The sequence below is a fragment of the Microtus oregoni genome, unplaced genomic scaffold (genome assembly GCF_018167655.1).
Source record: "Microtus oregoni isolate MIOR12 unplaced genomic scaffold, Mior012 000034F_ref0000314, whole genome shotgun sequence".
NCBI lineage: Eukaryota > Metazoa > Chordata > Mammalia > Rodentia > Cricetidae > Microtus > Microtus oregoni.
The window spans coordinates 1,403,897-1,429,866 of record NW_024543093.1 but is presented as its reverse complement, the minus strand read 5'-3'; the positions used below and the strand labels follow the sequence as shown (position 1 = coordinate 1,429,866).

The following is a 25,970-nucleotide window of genomic DNA, read 5'->3' as shown; positions in this document are numbered from 1 at the left end:
ATTCAAACCAACACACTCTAACATTATATACTTTACTTGGCTGTGCTCTCCTTGTTGATGCATATTCGACCACCAGCTAATTTTGCCTCATCTCAACCTCTCTGAACCCTCAACATTGAGTTCAGTGGCAGGTAGTCAGAGAGAATAACAATAAATCTGAGTGAGAAAAACAGACTTAAGGGTGAGATTAAGCTTTGTGAAGGGACCCTTTGCTTCACATAAATAATTAACTATGCAAGTAAGTTTTTTTTTTTTTGAAAAATAATTAAACTTAGAGGGACTGGAAAGAAATGGGTCAAGGGTTAAGAGTGCATTCTGCTCTTGAAGGGAATCCAAGCTCAGTTCCCCATACCCTCATCAGGTGGCTCACAACTACCTGTAACTCCAGATCCAAGGGATCCGTGCCCTTTTCTGTCCTTCGTGGTCCTTTGCACTCATGTAGCAGAAACCAACAGACAAGACGTACACATAACATAGATATTTTGAAAATCATTAAAAAATGTTTACATCTACTACTAACCCCACCATTGTGAAAAGATTACACCAAGAGAAGCCTTTTCCCACCCTCACACATACATAACAGTTTGGTTTTATTATATTCGAAACAAAACAAAACACCCCAAACATCCGCTTAGGTGAGAATCGGACTTAGGTCACAATTCCATGGTACAGTCCAACACAGCAGGGAAGACGAGGGCAGCAAGAAGTTCAACCAGTTGATCCTTCCATAGCCAAGAGCAGAGAGAAAATGGATGCACGCGTGCTTACCTTCCAGCGCACCCTCTCCACTCATACAGTTAAGGAACCTCTGCTTAGGGAATGGTGCCACCCACATTGCGGTAGGTCTCTCCACGTCAATTAAAGCAATCACTCGCAGACAGGCCCACAGGCCAGCCTGATCTAGACAACCTCTCGTTGCAACTCTCTTCCCAGACAAGGCTAGTGTGTGTGGCATTCATAATTAATCTAACCATAGCAGATATTATAGACAGATAGAAAGACACATATATTTCAGACGCCAGACACATTGACCCATGCCTTACTCCTTGCCCGTTTATTCTTAATAACATTTATTTATTGCGGGTGTGTTATGGGGACTGTGTGTGGCCTGGTATGTTTTTGGGGGTCAGAGGACACCTTGCTGGAGTTGTTTCTCTTCTTCCACTATCTGGATCCTGAGATCAAACTCAGGATGTCAGGCTTGGTGGCCCGTGGCCTCATCCACCGAGCCATCTAACCAGTCTTCTCTAGTCATAGAGAGTTTCGGAGTTATAGTATGTGTGGCGTGTTTTCTTTTTAGTGACTGTATTAAATTGGCCGGTTTATTATACTTGCTTCTTTTCAAATAACAATAATAATTATTATCATTTACATAGGATTCCATGGAACTGGAATTACAGGCAATTATAAGCTGCCATGTGGGTACTAGAAATTAAAACCCAATTCCTCATGAAGAGTGACTTAGTGGTCTTAACTGCTGAGCCATCTCTCCAGCCCCTACCCATGCCTTTTGATTTAAGTGGTGTGTATCCCAATAAATCCATTACAAGTGGTTTTTGTTTTTGTTTAAGTGACTGGGAGCAGCTCAGTAATGGAGCATGTATTGACTTAGCATGAAGAAGGCCCTTAGGTCCAATTCCCAGCATCAAAAAAATATAAGTATGATATGTAGGTATATGCATACTTAAAAACAAAGAACTATAACTCAAAATTTAGCAAACACCATAGCTTGACAGCACAGTGTAGGGGAGAGTATCTGCTGTTCATCCCCAAGTCTGTAGGACTTGCTAGGAAGTAGAGCTTGCTATCTCTGGCAAGCATTGTTAAAAGGCACAGTTAAAATATACTGTACCGTAGATTGCTGGCCCTGAGGAAATACCTTTATTAATGGAGGGGAGGGGCATCACACTCACACCACAGCTTGCCTACAGAAATCAAAGGACAATTTGTGGGAGTTGGTTCTCTCCTTCCACCACGTAAGCCCCAGGGAATTGTACTCAGGTCGCTAGGCTTATAAGTGCTTTACCCAATAAGACATCTTTCTGGGCCCAGCACACACACACTCACAGGTATATAGCTTTTGTTTTGAGATGGGATTTTGCTACACCACCCAGGTTAACCTTCCAGTCACTATATATAACCTAAGCTGGTCTTAGTAGTTAGCTCAGTATGACACCAAATTTGCATTTCTTTGGAGCCAGCTTTTCTAGTGTTAGGATTTTAGGCAAAGCACCTAGCTTGCTGATAGGCACTGAGAAGTCTCACAGCATTTTTGCTGTTGACAACTTTGGGGCAGTGCTTATTCTTGATGATCTCTCTCTCTCTCTCTCTCTCTCTCTCTCTCTTCTAGGATATATCTCAGTGTATAGACTAGACTAACCTCAGATTTACAAAGATCTATGTACTTCTGCCTCCCCAATGCTGAGTATTGCTACTGAAGGTGTTTGCCACTAACCTAGACTCAGTTTGTTTTTTGTTTTGTTTTTTGTTTTTGAGACGGGATCTAGCTATAGACAGCACACTAGCCTAAACTTGAGTATCCTCCAGATTTTCTCTCCCAAGTGCTGATGTCACACATAGGTTCCACCATCCTCAGTTTTTTAAAAAACTAGTTTACATTATATTTTTATCTATTTTGTTGGGGATGGGACAACTTTAATTTTCTCCTTCCACAATGTAGGACCCAGGGATCAAGCTCAAGGTGCTAGGCTTGGCAACAGGCGCATTTACCCACTGACCCGTTTCAAGAGCCCTGGCTTTATTATCGCTTATTGGGTGAGTTTGAGAGTGGAATTATTTCTCCTCTTGGGGCAGATGCACCAACGGCACAGGAAAGGGTTTCTATCTCCCACTCTCCAGCCTCACCATCAGTTGGAGACAATACGCTAGACCCGAACTGCTAGTCTTGAGATTTCATTTGTGTTGTCTGGACTCTGGGGAATTTGTACCTCTCACGGCTGTACTCACTTTTCATTTCCTGTTTGGCAAATTACCTGTTCATCTCCTGGAAGATTTCTCTCTGACTGCTTCCCCACCATCACTCGGTTTAGAGGAGCCCTCATGCACTGGGAGTACAGTCCTGACTTCTGAGGGCACTTGGGAAGTACCATCCCAAATATGACACTCTTGAGTGTGGATGAACTCAAGGGTAATGGAGCGGTAAATTGCAAGTGTAGGCACAGCTTGTTCTGCGTAGCCCTTATCTCCATAAAGACATCCTCCAAAGGTAACTCAGCTGTTCTCAATCTACTCGCCAGGCTTCTTATCTCCCAGTGGAGATTAATTCTGTGACACCCAGCCAAGGTAGACTTTCCATGACCTACTCTGTGGGCCGCTTCCAGACAGCATTAATAATACCTGAGACTTTATCGGTCTGAGAAGACGGCGTTACCAGCCCAGGTTTCCTTCCCTCAGCTCCTCAGAACCCCAGGTAGCTCGAGGACACTGCATGCGTTTCTGTCATCTGCCCTTTCTTCAAGCCTCATATTTTGTGAGACTCCCATACATTTCTATTTAATGAAGTGTATTTCCTATTCTGAATCTATCTTCTTTGGTAGTTTTACTTCTTGCTATTAAATCTTAAATCTGAACTATTTTCATAGTTTACTTTTTGTGTGCAATACAAATACAGAATGGCAATTTTTTTTCTCCTCTTCCTCCTCTTTTTTCCCATATAACACTCCCTCATCTTCCACCTCCTCTTTCCTCAAACCTTTATAAGAAATGAACGGACAATTAATCCAAATAATCAGCAGTGTTTTTTTTTTAAATTGAGAATGTGTATATGCGTGACCCATATGGCACTAAAATGCCTGTAGAGGTCAGAGGACAATGTGCGGGAATCTGTTTTCTCTTCCACCTGGAGACCGAACTGAGGTATTTAGACATGGCAGCCAACACCCTTAGCCGCTGAGCCATCTTGGCAGCCTGTTCCCAGGGATTTAAAAAATTATTTAATAAGCAAACTTTACAGGGCTGTGTTTTGTTTTGTTGGGACAGGATCTTGGGAATAGCCCAGGCTGGCTTTCAACTCCCAGTCTTCCTGACCCAGCCCCAGAATGCTGAAGTGTTAAGTATGCACCATCACAAAAGACTATACCTTTATTTAGACAGGGAAAGTTAGGACCCAGTAAGATGCTCCTAGCTATGAGAAACCTTTTACCCTCCTGTTGTAGGTGAGATCCACGAAGCATCCTGATCCTTGTTGGGTCTCAAGCCGTGGGACTAAGCCTTGGCTTCGAAGCCTGCCAAGGACTCCTTTCGTTTATGTGTGTCCCTTGAAAACTTCGAGTGCTTCCTGTAAGAGGAATGGCTGGGCTTCTCGGTGAGTCCACCAAGAAGGGCTATTAGGTAATTTTTCTCCATGAACAGTCTTTTATCTTTCTACCTGCCAATGAAGGTACCAATAAATACTTGCTGACTTTTATCATTCTTCTAACCTTCAGATTCAGACTTGCTGGTAATTTCAGTAATTGCTGGTTTGCCTTAAGAGCAGGAGATTCGAGATTAAGGCCCAAGAAAGATAAACGATTTGCTCAGAGGCATGCAGAGTAACCAGGTCATTCTCCCTGGTCTCTCTTTTCTGAAACGTCCTATCTTTTAACGGTGAAGAGGGAAGACTTTTATCCATACTAACTGGGCAGTCTTGGCCTGTTTTCCTAGTCCTTCTGCTCCTTGAGGGAGTTCAGGCAGCCATGTCTAAGTGCCCTTTATGCATCTGGTGCTGAGGTTCTGAAGAAGATTCTGGAAGCCACATGTGAAGGCACAGGCTGGTACACCTAGAATTTGGGTAATGGCAAGAGGATCAGGAGGAGTTCAAGGTCATCCTTGCTAAAACAAGGAGTTTGAAGCAATCTTGGGTTCTACGAGACCCCATTTCAAAAACAGAAAGCCCCCCCCCCCCCCAAACACACACAAGCCAGCAAACAACAACAACAAAAAGAGAAACAAGAATTTAAAAAGAGCTAGTTCTGGAGTCACACCTATCTCTCTCCCGCTGTGTCTCTAATAAACAAAACTAACCTGCCAGATCTGGCTTCCTTAAAGGGTCCCTTTCAGTGACACCCTCCTCCATCAACATCCAGGAGCACTTACCTTATAGCTCCTGCTGTGTACGTCTAATTACAAACAGAGGCAAAGGTTTCAGAAAGCCAACACCTGGGGGAGAATGCCATGGGAGGGCTTGGAATGGAAAAGGCCAGGGGTGTGGAAATGAGAGTGTTAAAGGCTTTTGCAAGGGTAAATGGCTTTTTACATATGTGATCCAAATAATAAAGGAGCTCGAAAGGGAGATCTCCCCGCCCCCCATTCATGGGCTACTTCCTAGAATCTGCCTTGGTCCCCAGAATTATGTAGGCATTCAGGGGCAGATGGGAAAACCTTCACACATGCTAATACACAGCATTTTGAACTTGATTCACTAGCATTCTCTTCTTCCTCAGTGGAGGTGAGTGAGGGGTGTCATTTCCAATTTAGAGGGAAATGGAGAAGCTTCCCCACAAACAAGCTTAAGGGAATGTTTTTTAAGAGTGAATCGCACCCCACTGGGAATGTGGCAGTGAAAGAGGCGCCACAGGAGGCCTGGGCCATTATTGGAAAGTTTTGGGGGACAGGAGCGGTTATTTTTAACCCCATCATTTCGGAAAGAAATAGAATGTTTGCCTGAACGGAAGTGAGACGGGAGGGAGGGAAATGCCCCCCACGGGGTGAATGAAAAATGCATACACCCCGTCAGGTCTTAATAAGATGTCACGCTTTTTCTGTTAACACCGCTTGGTGAGGCAACGGGGACACAAAGAAGCCAAGTTGATGGTGGCTTTCCTTGATGCCTTCAATGTGAACTCAAGGTTTACTGAGAGGTACTTTGGGCGATGTGGACTGTGTAGTTCCTTCTGCTTACACCGAGTCCAGTTGGCCGGAATTTTAGTGAACGCTGGCTTCGGAAAGGTGGGGGACGAGTCTCCTAGCGTTTCACAACCCCTCCCGCGGTACCGAGGATTCGCTAACTATCTCGCGGGGGTGGCCCCACTTCGAGGCCCAGCGGTGCGACTCCGCTTTCTCTCCGTCTCCGCGAGGTGTCGCCTTCGGCCGAAGAAAGCGATGCGGCGCCACCCTCGTAGCCCGCACTTATTTATTTTCAAACAAGGGGGGCGCCCCTTCCTTTCAATTTGAAACTAGAAACCTCCTGCGGTCTCATTCCTACGTGGGCGCGTCCTCGGCCTCCCATTTTGCACTCCAGTCTCCTTCTTTCGAGATCACACACGAACAGTCCCTCAGCCAGCCTTGTTCGACTTTGGCCTGGAGCTCAGCTTGCACACACACACACACACACACACACACACACACACACACACACACAAAGGCAGTGCAAGCAGGGACCAGGCTAGAAACCTCCCCCCCCCCTCCACGCCCCCCAGCACACAACCAGAGGTTTAAAAAAAAGAAAAAGGAAAGCCAAGTAATGCCCAGGTCCATGGGGTGGGTGCTGCGCAACACCGCTCTGCGCGCAGCTGGCTCGCTGAGTGCGTCGGATGCAAGCCCGGGGGTCCAAAAGGGCGGGAGGAGCACGCCCCGGGTTTCCCAGCTTTGCAGCCTGCAGTCTGCAAAAAGGAAGGAAAAAAAAAGCAAATGGCTTTTGGCGCGAAAGGCTTTGGCGCCTCCCCTGATTTTTATGGAAATCAAGAGGGCGGGGTAAAAGCGCTTGCCTCTGCCTTTCTCCCTCCCCCTCGTCTGCGCCACAGCCCCCTTCTCTCCCCGCCCCCCGGGTGTGTCAGATTTTTTTCAGTTAATAATATCCCCCGAGCTTCAAAGCGCAGCCAGTGACAGTCATCTGTCTGGACGCGCTGGGTGGATGCGGGGGGCTCCTGGGAACTGGGTTGGAGCTGAACGAGCGCTAGCCAGGCGTAAGCGCGCACACACTGCAGCCGCCCGAGGACAACCCCCTCCCGCCGCCGCCCCCTCAGCCCACCCGGAGACCCCAGAGCCGAGTCGCCTCCGGATCCCCGGCAGTCTGCGGGAGGTAAGAAGCGGTACTTGTAAAGCTCCGAGCGCCGGGGGAACGCCGGAGCGCTGCGCCTAGGCGAGCCCCTGAACCGGGCTCTGCACCCGGCGCCCGGGTTTTTTCTTTTTTTATATTATATTTTATTTTTTTTTAGTGTGTGGGGGACACACACCTTGTCTGCTTTCGAAACAAAACCATCTGGGGGCTTTCCCTGAAAAGCTAATTCAGCACCCGTAGGCACCCTGGCTGGAAGAGACCCGCCCTAATCCTTTTTACAGCCCCGGCCCGGGCAGAGAGATAGCTTTAGCGAAAAGAAATTCGCCAGGCTCTACAAGATTTGTCTTAGTGTGAGCTGACTGGGAGCCGGTGCGTCCCCACCCGAAGCTGGCGTTCTCCAAAAGGTGCCGCGGGAAGGAAGGAAAAGGGGTTAGGCGAAGCTAGGACGCTGAGTGATAATGTAGGTCACGGCTGCTCCAGCTTAGGGGACGCGATTCTCTCCGGCGACCCTCATCGCGCGGGCGCCCATGCACCATTCTTAGAAATGGGGGTTCAGCCTCTTTTCGGTGGAAGAGACTGGGGGTTCCAAAGGGAGGAAATTGCAAAGGGTCAAAATAGGATATAGGTAGAAGATGAGCACCAAGGGTATCTGCCAGAATTAAGGCGTTGTATGGAAGGGGATTATATGTAAGTGTCTGTTGTTGGTCTGTTTGGAGAAAGGCCCTTAATAATTAATAAAGTTTCCAGAACCCCGTTAGCGTTTGTGCTCCCGCATCTTATTTCTGCAAAAATGGAAGGTAGTGCCGTCTCGTGCCCGGTAGCTGGACTTCCTTTGAGCAGTTGGGTCCTGCACTATTGCAAGAGGGGCTATGGTGCTAGTAAGAGCTGGGATCTGCAGCTTGAACTGCCCCCCCTCCCCCAGGCAGTGCCTTGTGTGAATGAAACGGCAGTTTCCAAAGTTGCGGAGCCACACCACCCCCTGCATCTGCAAGCCCCCTCCCACCCACAGTCTTAGACAGCTTGTACACAAAAGGAGGGAGTGGAGGAGAGGCTCAACTTCCTCCACCTCGAGCAGTGGGAAAGGCTGGGAAGCTTGTAGGCGAGATTGGGGGGGCACTGCCTGTCCCCACCATTCCACCCCCCTTGGCTCATTCTCTCTTGGTCTGTCTGTTGGTTGTAGTGTTGGAGGTTGGCGCGACTCTGTGCTCCCCACGGGAAGGAAGCACTCCCCCACATTAAAAAGAGCGGAGAGGAAAGTGGTCAGTCACCGCCCGGGAGGCGAACAGATGCCCAGCTGCACCGCGTCCACCATGCCGGGGATGATCTGCAAGAACCCAGACCTCGAGTTTGACTCACTGCAGCCCTGCTTCTATCCGGACGAAGATGACTTCTACTTCGGCGGTCCCGATTCGACCCCACCGGGGGAGGACATCTGGAAGAAGTTTGAGCTGCTGCCCACGCCCCCGTTGTCGCCCAGCCGCGCCTTCCCAGAGCACAGCCCGGAGCCCTCGAATTGGGCTACGGAGATGCTGCTGCCGGAGGCCGATCTGTGGGGCAACCCAGCAGAAGAGGATGCATTCGGTCTGGGGGGACTGAGTAGTCTCACCCCTAACCCGGTCATCCTTCAGGACTGTATGTGGAGCGGCTTTTCCGCCCGCGAGAAGCTGGAGCGTGCGGTGAACGAGAAGCTGCAGCACGGCCACGGGCCCCCGGGCGCCGGCACAGCCTGCCCGGCTCCGGGAGTGAGTGCCAGCAGCCCCGGGGGCCGTGCCCTTAATGGGACGGCGAGTGCTGGCCGCACCGGGGCCACCCTGCCCACCGATCTCTCCCACCCGGCTGCGGAGTGCGTGGACCCCGCCGTGGTCTTCCCCTTCCCAGTGAACAAGCGTGAGCCGGCACCAGTGTCCGCTGCCCCCATCAGTGCCCCTGCGACCAGCGCTGTGGTCACTACTGTGTCTGCTCCGGCTGCTGCCCCGGTGGCCGCTCCTGCTCGTGCAGGCGGCCGTCCAGCCAACAGTGGCGAGCATAAGGCCCTCAGTACCTCCGGAGAGGACACCTTGAGCGACTCAGGTAAAGCCTGGTTCAGGGTCCTTGTTGCCTCCTTGGGATCCTGGGGCAGGAGGTGCGGGGAGTGTGTGTCTGTCGGGGAGACTGCGGTCCCTTTGTTATCGTAGGTTCGTGCCGGTGGTCCTATTTTATTCACCTCTCCCGGACAGAGTCTGGAAGCACCAGCTATAACTTCCCTTAAATTTCCGAAATCCTTGCTCTAGGCTTGCCCTCACCGTGGGAAAAGTTGGTGGCCAGCACAATCAGGATGTTGGCTCGGAAAGCTAACTAGGGTGAAACCTGTTAAGTGCGTTGGAAAGGTCCCTCTAGGCCAGGACAGGGAAGGGGAAAGATTTCCCAAAAGATGAGGGCTGTGCACAATCCCACTTAGGCTTCCAAAAGTTAGGAGAATGCCTTAGCTTCCATTCCTCCCCTCCTCCACCTCCAGGACTGTGGGCCCTCCGTGGGTGGTGGGCTATTTGCGCTTGGTGCGTGGCCAGCAGGCGGCGTTGTGCCTGACGCAAGTCAGGATCAGAAAGACCTGGTGGTGGGGGCACTCCCCCCCCACACACACACTTTAGCAGCTGGCAGCAAGTGCATTAGTGGTTGTGTACATTTTCAGGGATCCTCTTTCCGGTTTTGAGTGAGGGCTGGTCCAGTTGCGTTTCCTAGTTGGAATTTCTGACCTAATTGAGTTTGAGTTGTATTCGCCAGCCCAGTGCCCTTGAAGGTGAGGGCGGGTCCCTTCCGCAGCCCCTCCTTAGGAATGTACACAACCTGCAAGCCTTCAGCGGTTCTATTGTGTGCGTTTATCTGGGTCTTCTTCGGAAGGTGGTGGGGGAAGCACCACAAACAATTTAAATCCTGTGTGCCCTTGTCCTTGGAGCTGTAACTAACCCTCCTTTTAGACCTTGAAAGCCAGTGTTTTTCACAATAAAAAGTCTAAATTTCCTTCTGGGCTGTGAGGGGGATCGTGCTGAGGCTCCTGGGAGGAAACTTGGTGATAAGCCTGCACTTTGAAAGGGCTCTGTCCCTTTAATGTCTGTGCCTTGACAGCTTTCGGTGAGGAAACACTTCCTTCCAACAGCTGTCTTCTTGGCTGAAAACCAAAACACTGACTTAAAGGGACCCACAGACTGGAACAGCCTAACATTTCGGCTTCAGAAGAAACCTCCCAATTGTTCAGCTTTCCGGTCCTAGCTAGATCAAGCAGAAGATGTTTTGATTTTCATGCTTGCAGTTTTTTAAAACCGTAATTTTCTCTCCTAGCATGCGCGTAAACGAGGAGTCAGAAAACAGGATTTTTTTGTTGCTGCTTGGGCGCTGCTCCCGTTGGGATGAGGTGTAGCTACTGTGGATTAGAGCTTTGTAATTGAGATTTGATCTTTGCCGAGATGAAAAACTGCTTCCTGAGTAGAGCTCCTGGAGCAAAGGTTGTTTATTCGTAGTCAATGAAATTGTTCCTCGAGTTTAAGGATGGAAAAATCAAACGCAGCCATGTGTTTTCACCAAATGAGGAGCCTCCAGTCTGAAGGGTGGCTGTGGAAGTGTGTATAAATAAATCCATGGGGCAGACTGGCTGGTGATTATGCTAAAAGCTCCTATTACAGAGCATCTGTCGCCAAGCCTACATATTGTCTGCCAAACTCAAACGCTGTGCTATTACCCCCATTGAATAGCTGGGGAAACTGAGGATGGAGGAAGATTAACCGTTTGCAGAATCCCGCTGCCAATTGTTTCTTGTGACTCAAACCCAGGTTCTTGGAGTTCTGCCACCTGGTCAAAGTTTTTTGGTCTTACTTTTGACACCAGGGATCTAACTTGTGGAGGGTTTTGGGGGTTGTCCTTCCATGCTAGGTAAGTGTTCTGCTGGCCCCACCTCACTTGCTAAAGCCTTCCGTAGAAATTGAGAATAGAAACCTGGGGAAGGAATATTTTCTCTCTCTCTCTCTCTGTGTGTGTGTGTGTGTGTGTGTGTGTGTGTGCATCTTGTCCAAACCTATCTAGGTTCTGTCCCTAGACCCAAATAATGGTGTGTATATTAATGTTTTACCTGAATTTTTTTTACCTTAAAGATGATGAAGATGACGACGAGGAAGATGAAGAGGAGGAAATAGATGTGGTCACCGTGGAGAAGAGACGCTCCTCCTCTAATAACAAGGCTGTCACCACCTTCACCATTACTGTGCGTCCCAAGACCTCAGCTCTGGGTGTGGGGCGAGCACAGGCTGGCGAGCTGATCCTCAAGCGCTGTGTTCCCATCCACCAGCAGCACAATTACGCAGCGCCCTCACCCTATGTTGAGAGCGAGGACGCACCACCGCAGAAGAAACTCAAGAGCGAGGCTTCTCCACGCCCCCTCAAGAATGTTGTCCCGGCGAAAGCTAAGAACTTGAGCCCCCGAAACTCGGACTCGGAGGACAGCGAGCGACGCCGCAACCACAACATCCTGGAGCGCCAGCGCCGCAACGACCTGCGCTCCAGCTTCCTGACGCTCAGGGACCATGTGCCTGAGCTGGTGAAGAACGAGAAGGCTGCCAAGGTGGTCATCTTGAAAAAAGCCACCGAGTACGTCCATGCCCTGCAGGCCAACGAGCACCAGCTCCTGCTGGAAAAGGAGAAACTGCAGGCCAGGCAGCAGCAGCTGCTAAAGAAGATCGAACATGCTCGGACTTGCTAAACGCTTCTCACACGGACAGTCACTGCCACTTTGCACATTTTGATTTTTTTTTTTTTAACAAACATTGTGTTGACATTAAGAATGTTGGTTTACTTTCAAATCGTTCTCCTGTCGAGTTTGGATCTGAGTAGGGGGCAGGACACGGGGTTCTGCCATGACCTTGGGGGTGGGGGTGGGGAAACTGAGTTCTGGGATGCTGGGTGGCTTGTTTCCTCCTCCACATCACCTGGTGACAGCCATGGAAGTTCCGGGACAGTTGGGAGCTTCAGGAGGCTGTGAAGTCACCTTGTTCTGGTCCAAGCTTCCAAACAGTCATTCCTTCTTTTTACAATGGTGCTTAAGTTCCAGCAGACGCCACAGAAGGGGGTTTGCCATTTGATGCCCCTGGGAACACTTGTGTAAATACCATTGATACACCGCCTTTTGTATACGTCCTGGGTAATGAGAGGTGGCTCTTGCGGCCAGTATTAGACTGGAAGTTCACACCTAAGTACTGTAAGAATACCTCAATGTTTGAGGAGCATGTTTTGTATACAAATATATTGTTAATCTGTTATGTACTGTACTAATTCCTACACGGCCTGTATACTTTAATATGATGCTGATACATAACTAAATTTGATACTTATATTTTCGTATGAAAATGAGTTGTGAAAGTTTTGAGTAGATATTACTTTATCACTTTTTGAACTAAGAAACTTTTGTAAAGAAATTTTACTATATATATATTCCTTTTTTTTTTCCTAGCCTGTTTCTTCCTTGTTACTGTATTTGTTCATGTTTGGTGCATAGAACTGGGTAAAAATGGCAAAGTTCTGTGTTTAATTTCTTCAAAATGTATATATTTAGTGCTGCACCTTATAGCACTTTGAAATACCTCATGTTTATGAAAATAAATAGCAGTTAAATGATGCGAGTCTCTGTTTTCCTTCCTAGGTGGACTTCTGGGCCTTTGTGGGATTCTGGTGGGGGAGGGTGCTATTCCCACCTGGTAGAAGGAGATGGATTTGTGGGTTCTACAGGTTAGCAACCACTTCTTCAGATAGTTAACATTAAGATAACTGTCCTAACCTGTGGGATAATAATCAATCGGTGTTGTGAAAGCCCTTGAAAGCTATTTTGAGTGAGTGTGCCCTGGATTTGGAGTTAAAGGTGAGGAACCAAACACGGGTCCTCTGCAAAAGCAGCAAGTGCTTTTAACCCTAGAGTCCTTCTGTTTTTTGAGAGCTCTTCAAGAATCTTATGGTCTGGAACCTAGGATGAGCTTGAATAGCCTTTCTCTCCTAAATGCTGGGATTATAGCTGTGTGCCAATCATGTCCACTTATCAAAGCCCCTTTCATGTACATTGATTCTTAAATCATTTTAGGTGAGATGTGGATACCAACTCAAAATTTGGAATAAGCTGTAAAACTGGCAAGTGATTGAACTTGCCTGTATATTACACCGATACTTGCCTTGTTGGTAGGTGATTTTTACATTTTAATAGAGAATAGTTTTCTTTGAGAGGAGCTAGCTAATACATAAAGATTCCCCAGGAGGAGCTGAACACAGTGGTTTGTCTGATGCCTTCTTGGACAGACAGGTGTGAGGTTAGCCATTGGGGTCATTATTCTGGGTGATACATATGCTGTTTTAATGGTTGCTGTGGGGTTGTGGCACTGCCTAGCTTCTCTGATGGTGTGACAAGGCGAAAATTGGGCAAAATGCCCTTTACCTAGTCCCCAATCCCAAACTGGAAAGTAGTAACCCTTTATGAAGGTTCTACCCAACAGATCCACAAGCCCCACCCCCCAACCTCAGAACCTCATCTGTATACCCAGGAACCAAATGAAAGGAAAGTTACATGACCTTAGATTAATTGCACACCTCAGTCAAGTGAATTGCTCTGTTTGTGTCTCCCCCAAAGGGGGCCTGAGTGTGCCCTAGTATGTAAACTAGAATTCTAGTATGTAAAAAGAAATAGAACAGAACGGAAGGCATTGAGCTGAAATTTCTACTGTGTTCTTGTTTTGCTGATTTCTGGGAAGCCCATCCATAAAGCCCATGCTCTCTTTCATCTCCGGGGTCCATTCCTGCCTCCTTTGTGACAGTTTTTTTTTTTATGTCACATAACATAAAAAATAAACCTTTCTGCATTTGATGCATCATAAATACACATCAGGGCTGAGTAGGTGGCTCAGTGATAAGAATATCTATTGCTCTTCCCAGCATCCCATGTCGGATGACTGAGCTGCCTGTACCTACATCTCCAGGGGATCTGAGGATCCGATATATCTGAACTCCACTGACCTTCATACCCACACACAAATAAAAATAAACTTAAAATAAATCAAAACTCACTAAAAATATTGGAGCTTAGCTTAAGACAGGTTTGCTTCTCCTCACCTAGCTGAAGGAAAGTGTTCCTGTCTGAACTCTACAGTTATCTGTACAAAACTGTAGCGAGAAAAGAGCTGAAGCAATTGTCTGAATACCGGAAGACTTCAGTACCAAAATTGAGAAACTTCACCCGGTAGGGAAGATTAGGTCAGAGTGTAGATGGGGTGTTCAATCTTTCAATCACTTCCTTTCTCAGAACACAGGTAGGGCAATCTTGGACCAACGCAGGACACAGGACCGGCATTGAGGTCCTCATAGCCCAGTGCTTTGGGTCTCTTGTAGCCTAGGCTGGCCTCCATCTCAATATGTATCTGAGGATGATCTTGATCCCGTGGCCTCCATCTCCAGGGGACCACTTAAGAGAAGTGAGCCAATACTCCCAGCTATCTATATGTAGTGTTGTGGATAGAACCAAGGACTTCGTGCTTGTTACTGAGTGACATCCGGAGCCCCCTTGCCAACAGAATTCTCCAGCTCTTTCCTCTCAACTAATGTTATTAACTTAGATGCTAACATGTGTCAGAAGTGGTGGTGCTTGGGAGAGATCAGTGAACCAAACAACATTGCAAACTGCACCCACGTCCTGCCTCTTTGTTGTTTATAATCTAGGAGCCAGGGAGAGCAGCCATACAAACAAAACAAAACAAAAAAGCATCAATACGGTGGTGAGAGCTATAAAAAAAGAAGTGAACCAGTGTAGAGGAAGTCAAGAATGTCACAGAGGATTTCAGAAGTAAGCTAGTGCAGATGTACCTGGTCCTTGGGCCTGTGGGAAAAAATCCAAGATGATTGATAAGACGGTTCGGCCACCAGAACAAGGGCACTCGGATTCTCCATTCAGAGTCTGTCTTCCTTCCTCTCACCCCGGACACGAGTAAGTGTTTCCCACTAATTCCTTTGCCCATCTTCTCAAAGAGAAGCATCCGAACATGATGGATCTGCAGGACCAAGTCTGACCCTCACACTCATAAGTTCTGGGTTGAAGAGTCCCCCACTAGTACAGGGGGATGATGACCAGGCTGTCAGACTGAATCACCTCAAGTCCACCCAACATTGACAGTCATGTTTGATGGATGGAGAGAGTACTAGAAGCTTGTTGAATCACATCATTGGAGGAGGAGACGGGCTCATTCTGCAGCACTTGCTGTAAGCATAAGGGCCTGAGCTGAGGTCCTCAGCACGTTCAAAAAAAAGTGGCCATGTCTACAACCCAAGGATGGTGGGCATTGTAGGGGGCAGATAGATGGATCCCGGGAACTCATGGCCCTCTACTTAATTATTGCTGAGCTCTGGGTTCAGGGAGGAAACCCTGCCTCAAAATACGGCAAAAAAAAAAAAATATATATATATATAGACCTTAAATAAATAAGTAAATAAAATTATAGAGCCGTGGTTCTCAACCTTCCTAATGTCATGACCCTTTAATACACCCTACTTCGTGTTGTGGGGATCATCCAACCATAAGATTAGTCTTGGTGCTACTTCATAACTGTAACGTTGCTACTGTTATGAGTCATAATGTCAATATCTGATATGCAGCATCTCTTACGTGTGACCCCTGTAAAAGGGTTGTTCAAGTCTTGAGGTATCGCACCCCACAGGTTGAGAACCACTGTTATAGAGGAAGAAGAGAGAGAGAGATTTGGTATTAATAGGATTTTTCCTGTGTTTCCTCTATATGTTACTAGGAAAAAAAATTACTTTTGAAAAATGACTACAGCAAATTTACAAGCCTGACCTCAATGAGAACTTTGCAGACTTTTGTTCTCCAAAAGAGGCTGTATGAAACCTAAAAATGGGTGCCAAGGAAAGAAGTGAATATAAGCTTTGGATATTTTAAGACAGAGACAGAGCTTAGGCATCTGAGTGCCTCGGAACATCTACGCCTCCGACAATGGTTTATTAGTTCTCTCTGCTTGTAAAGGAAATCTCTTCATAGGCCACTGACCAGGGCTACCTGATCTCTTTTGATACTGGCGGATCATAATACAAGGCATCCATCCTGAAACCTTTGACCAGAAGAAACAGAGTCTTTTTTATGGTGGAAGCATGGGCACTGGCTGGGACAATGAATATTTGGGGAACACACACACAACCCGGGCTGCTGGGATAAAAGTGATTGGCAGGAGCATGTGTGCTGAGCTGTGGTGGAGCAAGGCCTTCCCTTTGCTGTCTAGCAGGCTTGGGATTTTTCAGGCCGTTAGAATTAAAGGATTTTATCTTAAGGATTATTTGTGTGTGTGTATGTGTGTGTGTGTGTGTGTGTTTGTGTGCGCATACATTCTCAAATGTCAAGAGAAGGTATCAGATCTCCTAGAGCTGATTTCCAGGTAGTTGAGAGCCACTCAATGTGGGTGCTGGGAATCGAACTCAGGTCCCCCAGGAAAAGCAGCAAGAGCTCTTAACTGTTGAGCTCTATCCTATGATCTTTTTAGCATATTTATTTATTCATTTTGTATGTGTATGTGGTGGCGGTGGGGTTCACGCCACACTGGAAGTACAGAGGGCAGAGGAACAACCTGAGGGACTCAGCTCGTAACTTCCACCAGGTGAGTCTCGGGAATGGAACTCAAGCCATCAGGCTCAAGGGTGAGAGCCTATTGTTGCTGAGACAACCATCTCACTGGCCCGTGTTAAAGAATCTGTGAGGTCTAGGAAAGCAAACAGCTCTTTATAAAGTTTTTCTGAAGCAAGAGAGAAAGAGAGAGAGTATGTGCTTCGATACTGGGAGTTGAACCTAAAACTTAGAACTTCATGCACGCACAACAATCATACTGAGCTGTCCGGGAGGCAGGTCTGTAGGAGACAGTGTGGAAGTAGCAACTGGACTTGACTCACCGCTCAGCTCCTCAGCATTTTACTCTGGGCTGGGAAATTCACTCTGGCTGCATCCATTCCCTGACTGGGAGCGGAGCAGGTTGGAGTTGGTGAGCTCCGAGTCTCAGTTTGCAACTCTGAGGAATGAGAGTCATTCATCCTGAGGAATGGCTACAGTCTTCAAGATCATTTCAGGACACCATTAATCCCAGCACTGGGAAGGCAGAGGCAGGGGGATCTCTGTGAATTCAAGCATAGCCTGCTCGACATAACAAGTTCCAGGATCGCCAGTGCTACATAGAAAGATGCTACCTTAAAAATAAAAGATGACTGAGAGGAACATAGCTCAGCTGGAAGAATATTTGGCTAGAGTGCTGGAAACATAAACTCCAGACTGAGGTGCAAGCATGGAATCCTAGTAGAGGCAGAAGGATCGGGTGTTCAAGGTTGGTTATCCTTTAACATAAGATGAAGAAGTGAGCCGGGACTGTACATTAAAAAACAAACAAACAAACAAACAAAAAAAAACACCACAAATGTCTGCAGTGCTGGTGAATAGCGGCACCGTGGTTGGAAACCTTGAGACCCTTTCCAGGTTCCGCTGGTCACCTTCTCCCGAAAGGAAGGTCATTCGCTTCCCTTGAGGCCCGCGCTGGTTTCAACTCCCAGAGTTAAGAGAGCTGGGCATGTTTTTCATCCATGGAGTGCTTCCCTAGCTTTGCAGAGGAGCCGAGGTCCAGTCCCCAGTGTTACAAATATAAAATAAAAAGTCCTAACTTTGCAAGATTCTCGCAAGGATCAAGTGCCATGAACCATGCGAGGGAGGCGACAGACTTTGGAAACAAGAATGTCATCTATGAGCTCTCATTGGGGGCCTTATTCAGCCCGGGCTTCGGCAGCAAGGCAGCAACCCTTTCTCTTTACAGTTTGTTTTTGGGATTCCAACCTCAGTGGGTTTCCCCGGGCAACAAACTTCTTTCTACACACAGTAGGCTTCTTCTGGTTGACCCACTGTCCCTAGACCAGGGCTTTCCTTGGTACAGTGCTTCCTCATTAGTCTAATTGTTGTTATTATAGGGGAAACTATACTTTTAAGTTATTTAAGTTAATTTTAGTTATTTTAAGCCAGCTAGAGTCATTGCTGTAATCTGCAGGCGTGCCCTGTCACCTGGGTACAAAGTCCCTTTAAGAGACAAGCCCCACCCACTCCCAATGTCGCCTCCTCTTCCCTTCCTGCCTAGGCAAGAGGATCTCTGGTCCACTTCATCACTTCCTTCCCCTCCTCCCCCTCCCCCTCTCTGTTCCTCTCCGCTTCCCCCTCCCCCGCCACCCCCGTGAAGAGGTAGCTTCTCTCTTCCTTCTCCCTTTACCCCATTTTTCATCTCTTTTTCTCTCTTTCTCTATCCCCCCATCTCTTTCTCCCCCTCTCCCTTCCCTTACTCCTACACCATTCGCAAATACCCGCTAAATAAACTCTGTACCCAAGCTCCCTCCGCATGGTGTGTATCTGTCTGTGTCCCACCCACCCGGCTTTGAATCACCCGCCGCCCCTCGTGGGATAACAGCCATAATTTGTGCAAATGGGTACACATGTTTGTTTCCTCTGAAACTGGAGAGAAGTGTGGTTAAGCCGATGTTTGATTCGGTTACTCCAAAGAAAACAGACTATGGCAACAAACACTTCATACCTTGAGTCTTTGCTTGGGTTGAGTTAGCCGCTTGCTTCTTTTTGGCACAAAGCCAGAAAGAAGAAGGGCTTTAAAAAGAGAGTAGAGATGTGAGATGTAGAAGCTTTTCTTAGGTCCCTTTTTATTGGAAAGGCAGGCAGGCTTTGGGTACAAGTCTGCCCCCCCCCCCCGAGAGGAAAAATGAGAAAGAAGCCCCAAGAGTGGGAGAAGCACTAAGAAAGGACACCCCAAGTTTACTCTTGTAAATGATTTAACTGCAAAGAAATCTTTAACACGTAGCATGGAGGAGCATATCTATAATCCCAGCACTTGGGAAGCTGAGGCAGGAGGATTGCTCAGACTGGCCTATGTGTGATTTCTTTTTTTTTTTTTTTTTGGTTTTTCGAGACAGGGTTTCTCTGTGGCTTTGGAGCCTGTCCTGGAACTAGCTCTGTAGACCAGGCTGGTCTCGAACTCACAGAGATCCGCCTGCCTCTGCCTCCCGAGTGCTGGGATTAAAGGCGTGCGCCACCATCGCCCGGCCCTATGTGTGATTTCTAGACCAGCTGGGACTAGCACGTGAGACTGCATCGCAAACAAAACAAAGAAAGGAAATCTTTCCCGGGGTTTACTGAACTAGTAGTTTATAATCTGTCTTGATGGAACACCGTCTCTCCGCCTGAAAGTCCTGCATGTCTACATTAGAATACTGAAGTCAGGGGGCTGGAGAGATGGCTCAGTGGTTAAGAGCATTGCCTGTTCTTCCAAAGGTCCTGAGTTCAATTCCCGGCAACCACATGGTGGCTCACAACCATCTGTAATGAGATCTGGCGCCCTCTTCTGGTCTGTAGGCATACAGACAGAACATTGTATACTAAATAAATAAAAATAAATAAATAAATAAAAAGGGCTTCATTAAAAAAAAAAAAAAGAATACTGAAGTCAGAGATTTTCTTGAGTGTCTTTAAGAGCAAACTTCCAGGTTGGCTATGGTGGCTGTTTTATTATGTTTTATTATGGTGGCACGTGATCTTTCCAAGAGTGCAACCTCACTAGGTAATTTCCACGCTCAGTGGTGTGGCAAACACCACTCAATGCTTAAAAGACTTAAGGGTGTAGAGGGCGTGCAGCTCTTGTAGAAGAGCCAAGCTTGGTTCCCAGCACACACAAGGGGTGATTCACAACTGCCTACAACCCCAGCTCCAGGGGATCTGGCACCCTCTTCTGTCCTTCATACATTTAAATGTATTTAAATTAAATAAAAATAAATCTCTTGACAAGAAGATGTATCTTTCAGGGCTGTTGTTTCCTTTTCCTTCTTTATCTCGGCATCTCCGCTGACTGAAGGTTTTCAAACTGAGGTCCTGGGAGATATTCACACACACACACACACACACACACACACACACACCCCGCTTCATCATCATACAGTAGTTTCAGCTTTGCTAAGCCGCCTTTCGTAGGTCCCCTGCACTGCCCTGTTTGAGGGTCAGCTAAGGGACGTGGAAAGTAGTGACTGGCCCAGTCCAGGACAGACTGGGATGATCATGAACTATGGTGTTAGCTCACAGATTAGAGATCTGGAAACCATCCAAGGGCCATAAAAGCAGAGAAATCTATTTTTTTGCTCGGAAACGTTGACTGTGAAGCTGGTGGGTCTCACGTAAATGTCGGAGACCTAATGCACAGTTTGCTGCTCCCTCTTCTCAGTCCAGCATTCTCCCCACCCTCCTCTTCCTCCCCCCCCCCCTTTATTTCATCTTTTGACAAGGTCTTGCTTTCTAGCCCCAACTAGTTTAGTACCTATATAGATGAGGTTGGGTTGAACTCACGGCAATCATCCTACCTCAGTTTCCCAAAGTATTATAGGTGCTGTAGTTTCAGGCATGGACAACCACACCCAATGTTCCTGCTACCCCCGTCCCAACCCCCCCATCTTTTTTTTTTTCTTGACAGAGTTTTCACTCTGTAGCTCTAGCTGGTCTGCAACTCACAAAGATCCACCTGTCTCTACCTCCTCCAAATTCTGGAATTAAAGGAGTCTGTATGCTACTATGCCTGGCCTTCTGCTAGCTCGAGTCTCCTTCAACCTTCCGTCTTCAAAAGCTGCTAAAAGAAAGAGTTGTCAAATGAAATAGCCCAAAACAACCTGGGAGGAAGTTCTCGGAGAAGCACATGGAATGAAATGCTCCCACGGTTTCTAGGGAAAAGGGAGCCCTATTTTGCAAAGGAATTTGCAAATTGTATGTAGGTCAGGACCTTCCTCCACTGGGATCATAGCCCCAGGAGTGCAAACCCTGGGTGTACTTGCTTCCTGTGTTCCTTGGTCTCTCAGGATGAGACCACCTGGGTGTAAGCCAGTTGTGGGTGGAGGGGTACATCCCTCAGAATTAGAAAATGGACCCCTTCACAAAAAGCTCAGGATAGGAAGTAAGTAGACCTTCCAAGGGCCTTTAGCAAGAGTATTTATATGTATTTAACTTGGGGGAAAACCTGTGGCTACCTCAGTGCTTGTAAATGAGAGAATCCTTATTCCAGGGGACTTGAGCACTTAGAAAGGAAAAGTACTCAGATCCAAGGCCTCCTGGAGAGAATGAGATCTATCATGTTAATGACTCACGTTTTACGAAGGACGGGACCTGAAGGGCCTGGAGTTGGGGGATGAGAGTTTGTTTTGGAGTTCTTTAACGTGGAGATGACTTTCCAAGGGTAAGGAGGAGGGTTCTGGAGTCGTCCCACAAACATTTCCTACCCAGCCTGGCATGAAGGGATGTGTTTGAGACTCACAACACATCTGGTGCGCCTTTCATTTTCGGCTCTCCTTTTTACATATTAAAAAGTCACAGAAGCCAGCAGAAGAAATGATGCTATGTTTCAGCAACTTAGGAAAACAACAGGCTCCCCAGCCTCTCCAGAGCCACTTCTCGCTTCCTGCTGGAACAGGTTTAACAGAGATTATTAAACCCCAAGCTCCTCTTTTCAACCCTGCTAGGGAAGGTGGGGTGTGAGCTTGTGAATGAGGTGGGTAGGGGTGGGGGAGAGGGGAGAAGGGCCTTGGTGTCACTGCTGACTTGACTCTGCCTATCTCTTGATGTCCTAGTTTGGGTCATTATTGCTGGGATGAAACACCATGACCAAGCAACTTGGGGAGGAAAGGATTTTTGGTTTATGTTTCTACATCACTGTTTGTCATTGAAGGAAGTCAGGACAGGAACTCAAACAGGTCAGAATCCTGGAGGCAGGAGATGATGCAAAGAGCGTGATGGGGGCTCTCCTTTCCTGGCTTATTCCTCATGGGTTGATCATCCTGCTTTCTTACAGCACCCAGGACCACCAACCCAAGGGCAGCCCCACCCATAATGGACTGGATCCCTCCATCAACCACTAATTAAGAAAATGCCCTACAGACTTGCCTACAAGCCTGATCTTTGGGAGTCATTTTCTCAGTTGAGGTTCCTTCTTCTCTGGTCACTCTACCTTGTGTCAAGTTGATATAAAACTAGCCAGCATACTTGGGGAAGGTGAAGCCTGCAAAACAGAAGCTGGATCCAGAGAGCCTTGTCATGGCACCAGTGTGAGGGCCTTGGGAGTTGGGGAGAAAGGGCCTGGTGGATGGAGAGGCAGACTTGACGTAGGGGCATGGATTGCAGCATGTGTTCGAGGCACAAGTAAATCCCAGAGAGGCAGAAAGAGATGAATGTGCTCATGGGTCCTCCTAGTTGGCAAGAGGATCATTCTGAGCAAAAACGAGGTGCCCCTTGATGCTGTGGCGGAATTTGCTGCTTCACAGACTAAAGTTTCATTCCCATACCATTGCCTCACTGGTGCTCAGGGGTCTCACCAGCAAGGAGGCATTGCACCTCCTTCTAGGGGTGCAGGTGGGTCATCCCCAGTCACAGTGGAGAGATCCAGATGTGGGTGTCAGGTGCCCTGGGGGTAGGTTTGACCACCACAGAGTTTCTGCTTCCTTAAGGCTTGGTCCATGATGCGCTCCTCTCTTCTTTCTGCTCCACCCTTATCTCAGGGGACCCTTTGCCCATCCGTCTTCTACAGATCAGGTGAAGGACACCAGCTCCACCAAGTCCTCATGCTTCCCAAGAAGTTTTGCTCTCTTCTGAGCACTAACTTCGCCAAGTGCTTTTCTTGTAGCTCTTTGTGTCTATAAAAGCGAGAGTATCCCTTCCTCTTTACTCATGGTCATTACAAAAAATCTGGACAGTGCAATATTGAAAAAAGAGAAAGGAAACTGTGACAAGTAACTCACCCTCAGAGATACCTACTGTTGACATTTTGGTGCCAGTCTTTCTAGATTTTTTCATATCCACATAAACACACATAAAAACATCTGTTCTGTATCTGTGGAAAGTCAGTCCTTAATATTCTGAAAGTAATTATATGGGGGTTTAATCTCTCATTAAAAATAAAGAGGTTGGTCTAGCAGTGGTGGCACACGCCTTTAATCCCAGCACCAGGGAGACAGAAACAGGAGGAACTCTGTGAGTTCAAGGCTAGTCTCATGCACAGAGCAAGTTCCAGGACAGGCTCCAAAGCGACACAGAGAAACCTGTCTCAAAAAAAAAAAAAAAAAAAATCAGCTCAGAGACTCACAGGACTCAGAGAGACTGAAGCAGCCCTCATGGAGCCTACATGGGTTTGCACTAGGCCATCTGTGTATCTGTGTATATGTTTATGTAGCTTGGTGTTCTTGTGGGACTCCTAATAGTGGAAGTGGGAGTGTTTCTGACTCTTCTGTTTGCTCTTGGGACCCTTTTCTTCCTACAGGGTTGCTTCCCCTCGCCTTGACATAAGGGTTTGTGCCCAGTCTTATTGTATCTTGTTTTATTGTGGATATCCCTGGAAGACCTGCTCATTTTTGAAGGGTTTCTCTGGTTTTGAACTCCTGATCTATGCAAGGTTACCAGGCTGGCTTTGAATTCCCTGGGCTGTGGTTTCTTCCCTTAAAAACCCCTTCTCCCAGTGACTCGGGGTCGAACTCCTCCCCTGCGTGGGTTATGAGTCTCGGCCCCAGTGCGCTGGTACCTGTCAAATAAACCTCGTGTGATTGCAGCAAGGACGGTCTCTCATGAGTTACTGGGGGGTTGTGTTATCCCAAAACTTGAGTGAGAGTTTCCCCACACTGGGGGTCTTTCACCCATCCACATCAATGAGACCATCCTTGGGAGAATGAACTGCCCTCTCCCGTGGCCTTGTATGTGTTCTGGCACCATAGAGCAAGAGATGCCATGCCAACATTTGTGGGGCTGGTTTAAGAACACATGTGATACCACTGCCTCTCTTACCTTCTTTTCCTCTATCATGAATGTCAACCCGAATCTCAGAGGCAGATGCTCTGGGCTCCTGGGGAGTAGGGGGCAGGTGTACCTGGAGGGGGTGTCCAACACAGGGTTCTAAGTGTTAGGTGTCAAAGTGGTAACCAAGAGAGGTAGGTTTGGCCAGGTACATAAGAAAGCTTTAATCCACTCTCTCATCTGTCAGAGTCTCCAACCAAGCTCACCTGCTCACTGTACAGCGCTGGCTGTTGCTGACCACTCTCTTCCGAGTGTTGTTTTCTCTACTTTCGCCTGGGTAAACAAACCTTGGCTCTTCGCAGGCCCTCACTTCTGCTCTCTGCAGCCATGCTGGGCAGAACTACTTCTCCCTAGAGTATATTCACACGACACCCCTCTGAACAGTCTCTGTGGTCTTCCGGTCTTGAGATCCTGTGCTCGTTGTCTTCTCCAGGTGGACTATGAGCTTCTTGAGGGTGGTGGTATCAACCCAATTTGTTGCCGATAAATGAGATTTTTATCCCTTCCGGTTTCTGTCTGTCTTCTGTTTGTCCAGTGCTTCTGTGGGGTGTGTTGACCTGCGCAGGTGTAACGGGAGAATGGCTGCCTGTCCCTTCGTGCATTGCTGCCTTTCTGAAGGTGAAGGCCACAGGCTTAGCTGCTGTTAGACGGATCAGACTAGTATTTCCAAAGCTGCCTCCGTTTCTTTCATGTTAAAGTAAGGGCTGGAGTTGCCGCTCATGTAGCAGGATGCTTGCAGGCACCCCAAAGAGAGGGGCCTGCAGCAGCTAACAGTACTCGTTCATGCAGCTGCCCTGCAGGAAGAAGGTAAGCTTCGTTGGGTGTTCTGAACCATAGACCAGAGAACTGATTAACCGGTACTTCATGATGTCCTGAGCCTGTAATTGCCACACTTGGGTGGTAGCGGTGAGGTGAGCTAAGGTCCAAGGTCATCCTCTACTACGTAAGGGAGAGCAAAGCAGTCTGGGTTACATAAAAACCTGTCTTGAGATAATGAGAAAGAGAGAGAGAGCACCTAGTAGGTTTGAATTATTGTGAGGAGATGAATTAATACAGTGGGAACATTCATAATAAGCATTCTCTCAATCAATGCTGGCGATTATTTGGACAATGTTTAAAAAAACCTAGCGAACCTGGCAAGAATTTGCAGAAATGACCCTAGAAGATGTAGCCAAAACTTGGAGATCCCATACCTGCCAGGTATGTGGCCTCTTTGATTGTCCCATCAATTCATGTCAATCCTCCGACCAGGCCCTGGGCAAGGAGATGGGAGAGGCCCCAGCCAGCTCAGAGCCTCTGCGGCAGGCAGTCCAGAGCTGCAAGCACTATATAATATGGCACTGAGGAGCTCTTAGCTCCTTCTTCCAGCCTGGCGCATTAGACCACTCTTGAGCCAGGGGCCTTTTCTCTAAAAGGCATAAGAATTCCAACCTCACATGAGTAAACAGAATAAGGGACCTAAGGTAAATTGCAAATGCTAACAAATGCAATGGGTTATGTGAGTTATTAGCTCAGTTTGCATAATCTTCTGAGATGGGGAGAGGTATTATTCCAAGACAGAGCTTGCAGCCCTCGCTCTCAGAACTTCCCAACCTTCCCCCTTCTGCCCTTGAGCCCAGGAACTGGACAGGCTGAAACAGACCTAAGTAGACATTTTTAGAGGGCCTCATATACACCTTTCCCAGGGAGGCTCTTTCTTAGACACTCTCTCAGGGTGGGTGGACAGGCCTCTGTCCACCTCTTCAGGGTTAGTGGCTTATCGTCTCTTCCTGCCCTGGAGCCCAAGCCCTAATCGCTTCTTTCACAGCCTTTGTGTTGCTGTCTTTCACTGGGGCCCGACACAAAGCCCGGGTGAGCTGAGGTCAGATTTTCAACCTTTGGCTCTGGATTTCCTGTCTTTTGTGGCGTGGACGATAGATTATACCACACAGTTTCCTGTCATTTCTGCACCGGGGCTTCCCTGTCCTGGCACCAGCCCACTCCAGGAGGCTGGGAAATCCTTTTTGGAACAGGAAGACAGAGGATCTGCCTTCATGCCCAACTGCTCAGACCTTCCTATTGTGGAACATTTTT

At 47.7% G+C, this 25,970-nt stretch overlaps 1 protein-coding gene across 1 annotated transcript; it reads left to right on the top strand.

Moving 5' to 3' along the window:
• The first annotated feature begins 6,845 nt into the window (after positions 1 to 6,845).
• LOC121432438 (N-myc proto-oncogene protein) lies at positions 6,846 to 11,752 on the top strand. The gene is made up of 3 exons (XM_041630408.1): positions 6,846 to 7,018; positions 8,178 to 9,067; positions 11,119 to 11,752. The coding sequence occupies exons 2-3, from the start codon at positions 8,284 to 8,286 to the stop codon at positions 11,721 to 11,723; spliced, it is 1,389 nt and encodes a 462-aa protein (XP_041486342.1). The 5' UTR covers positions 6,846 to 7,018; positions 8,178 to 8,283; the 3' UTR covers positions 11,724 to 11,752.
• The last annotated feature ends 14,218 nt before the right edge of the window (positions 11,753 to 25,970 follow it).

What these genes read in the sequence shown, in the direction of transcription:
- LOC121432438 (XM_041630408.1), top strand. Translation starts at nt 8,284, where the DNA reads ATGCCCAGCTGCACCGCGTCCACCATGCCGGGGATGATCTGCAAGAAC. An exon ending in GGACACCTTGAGCGACTCAG is followed by an intron (nt 9,068 to 11,118) that starts GTAAAGCCTGGT and finishes TTTACCTTAAAG; the next exon opens with ATGATGAAGATGACGACGAG.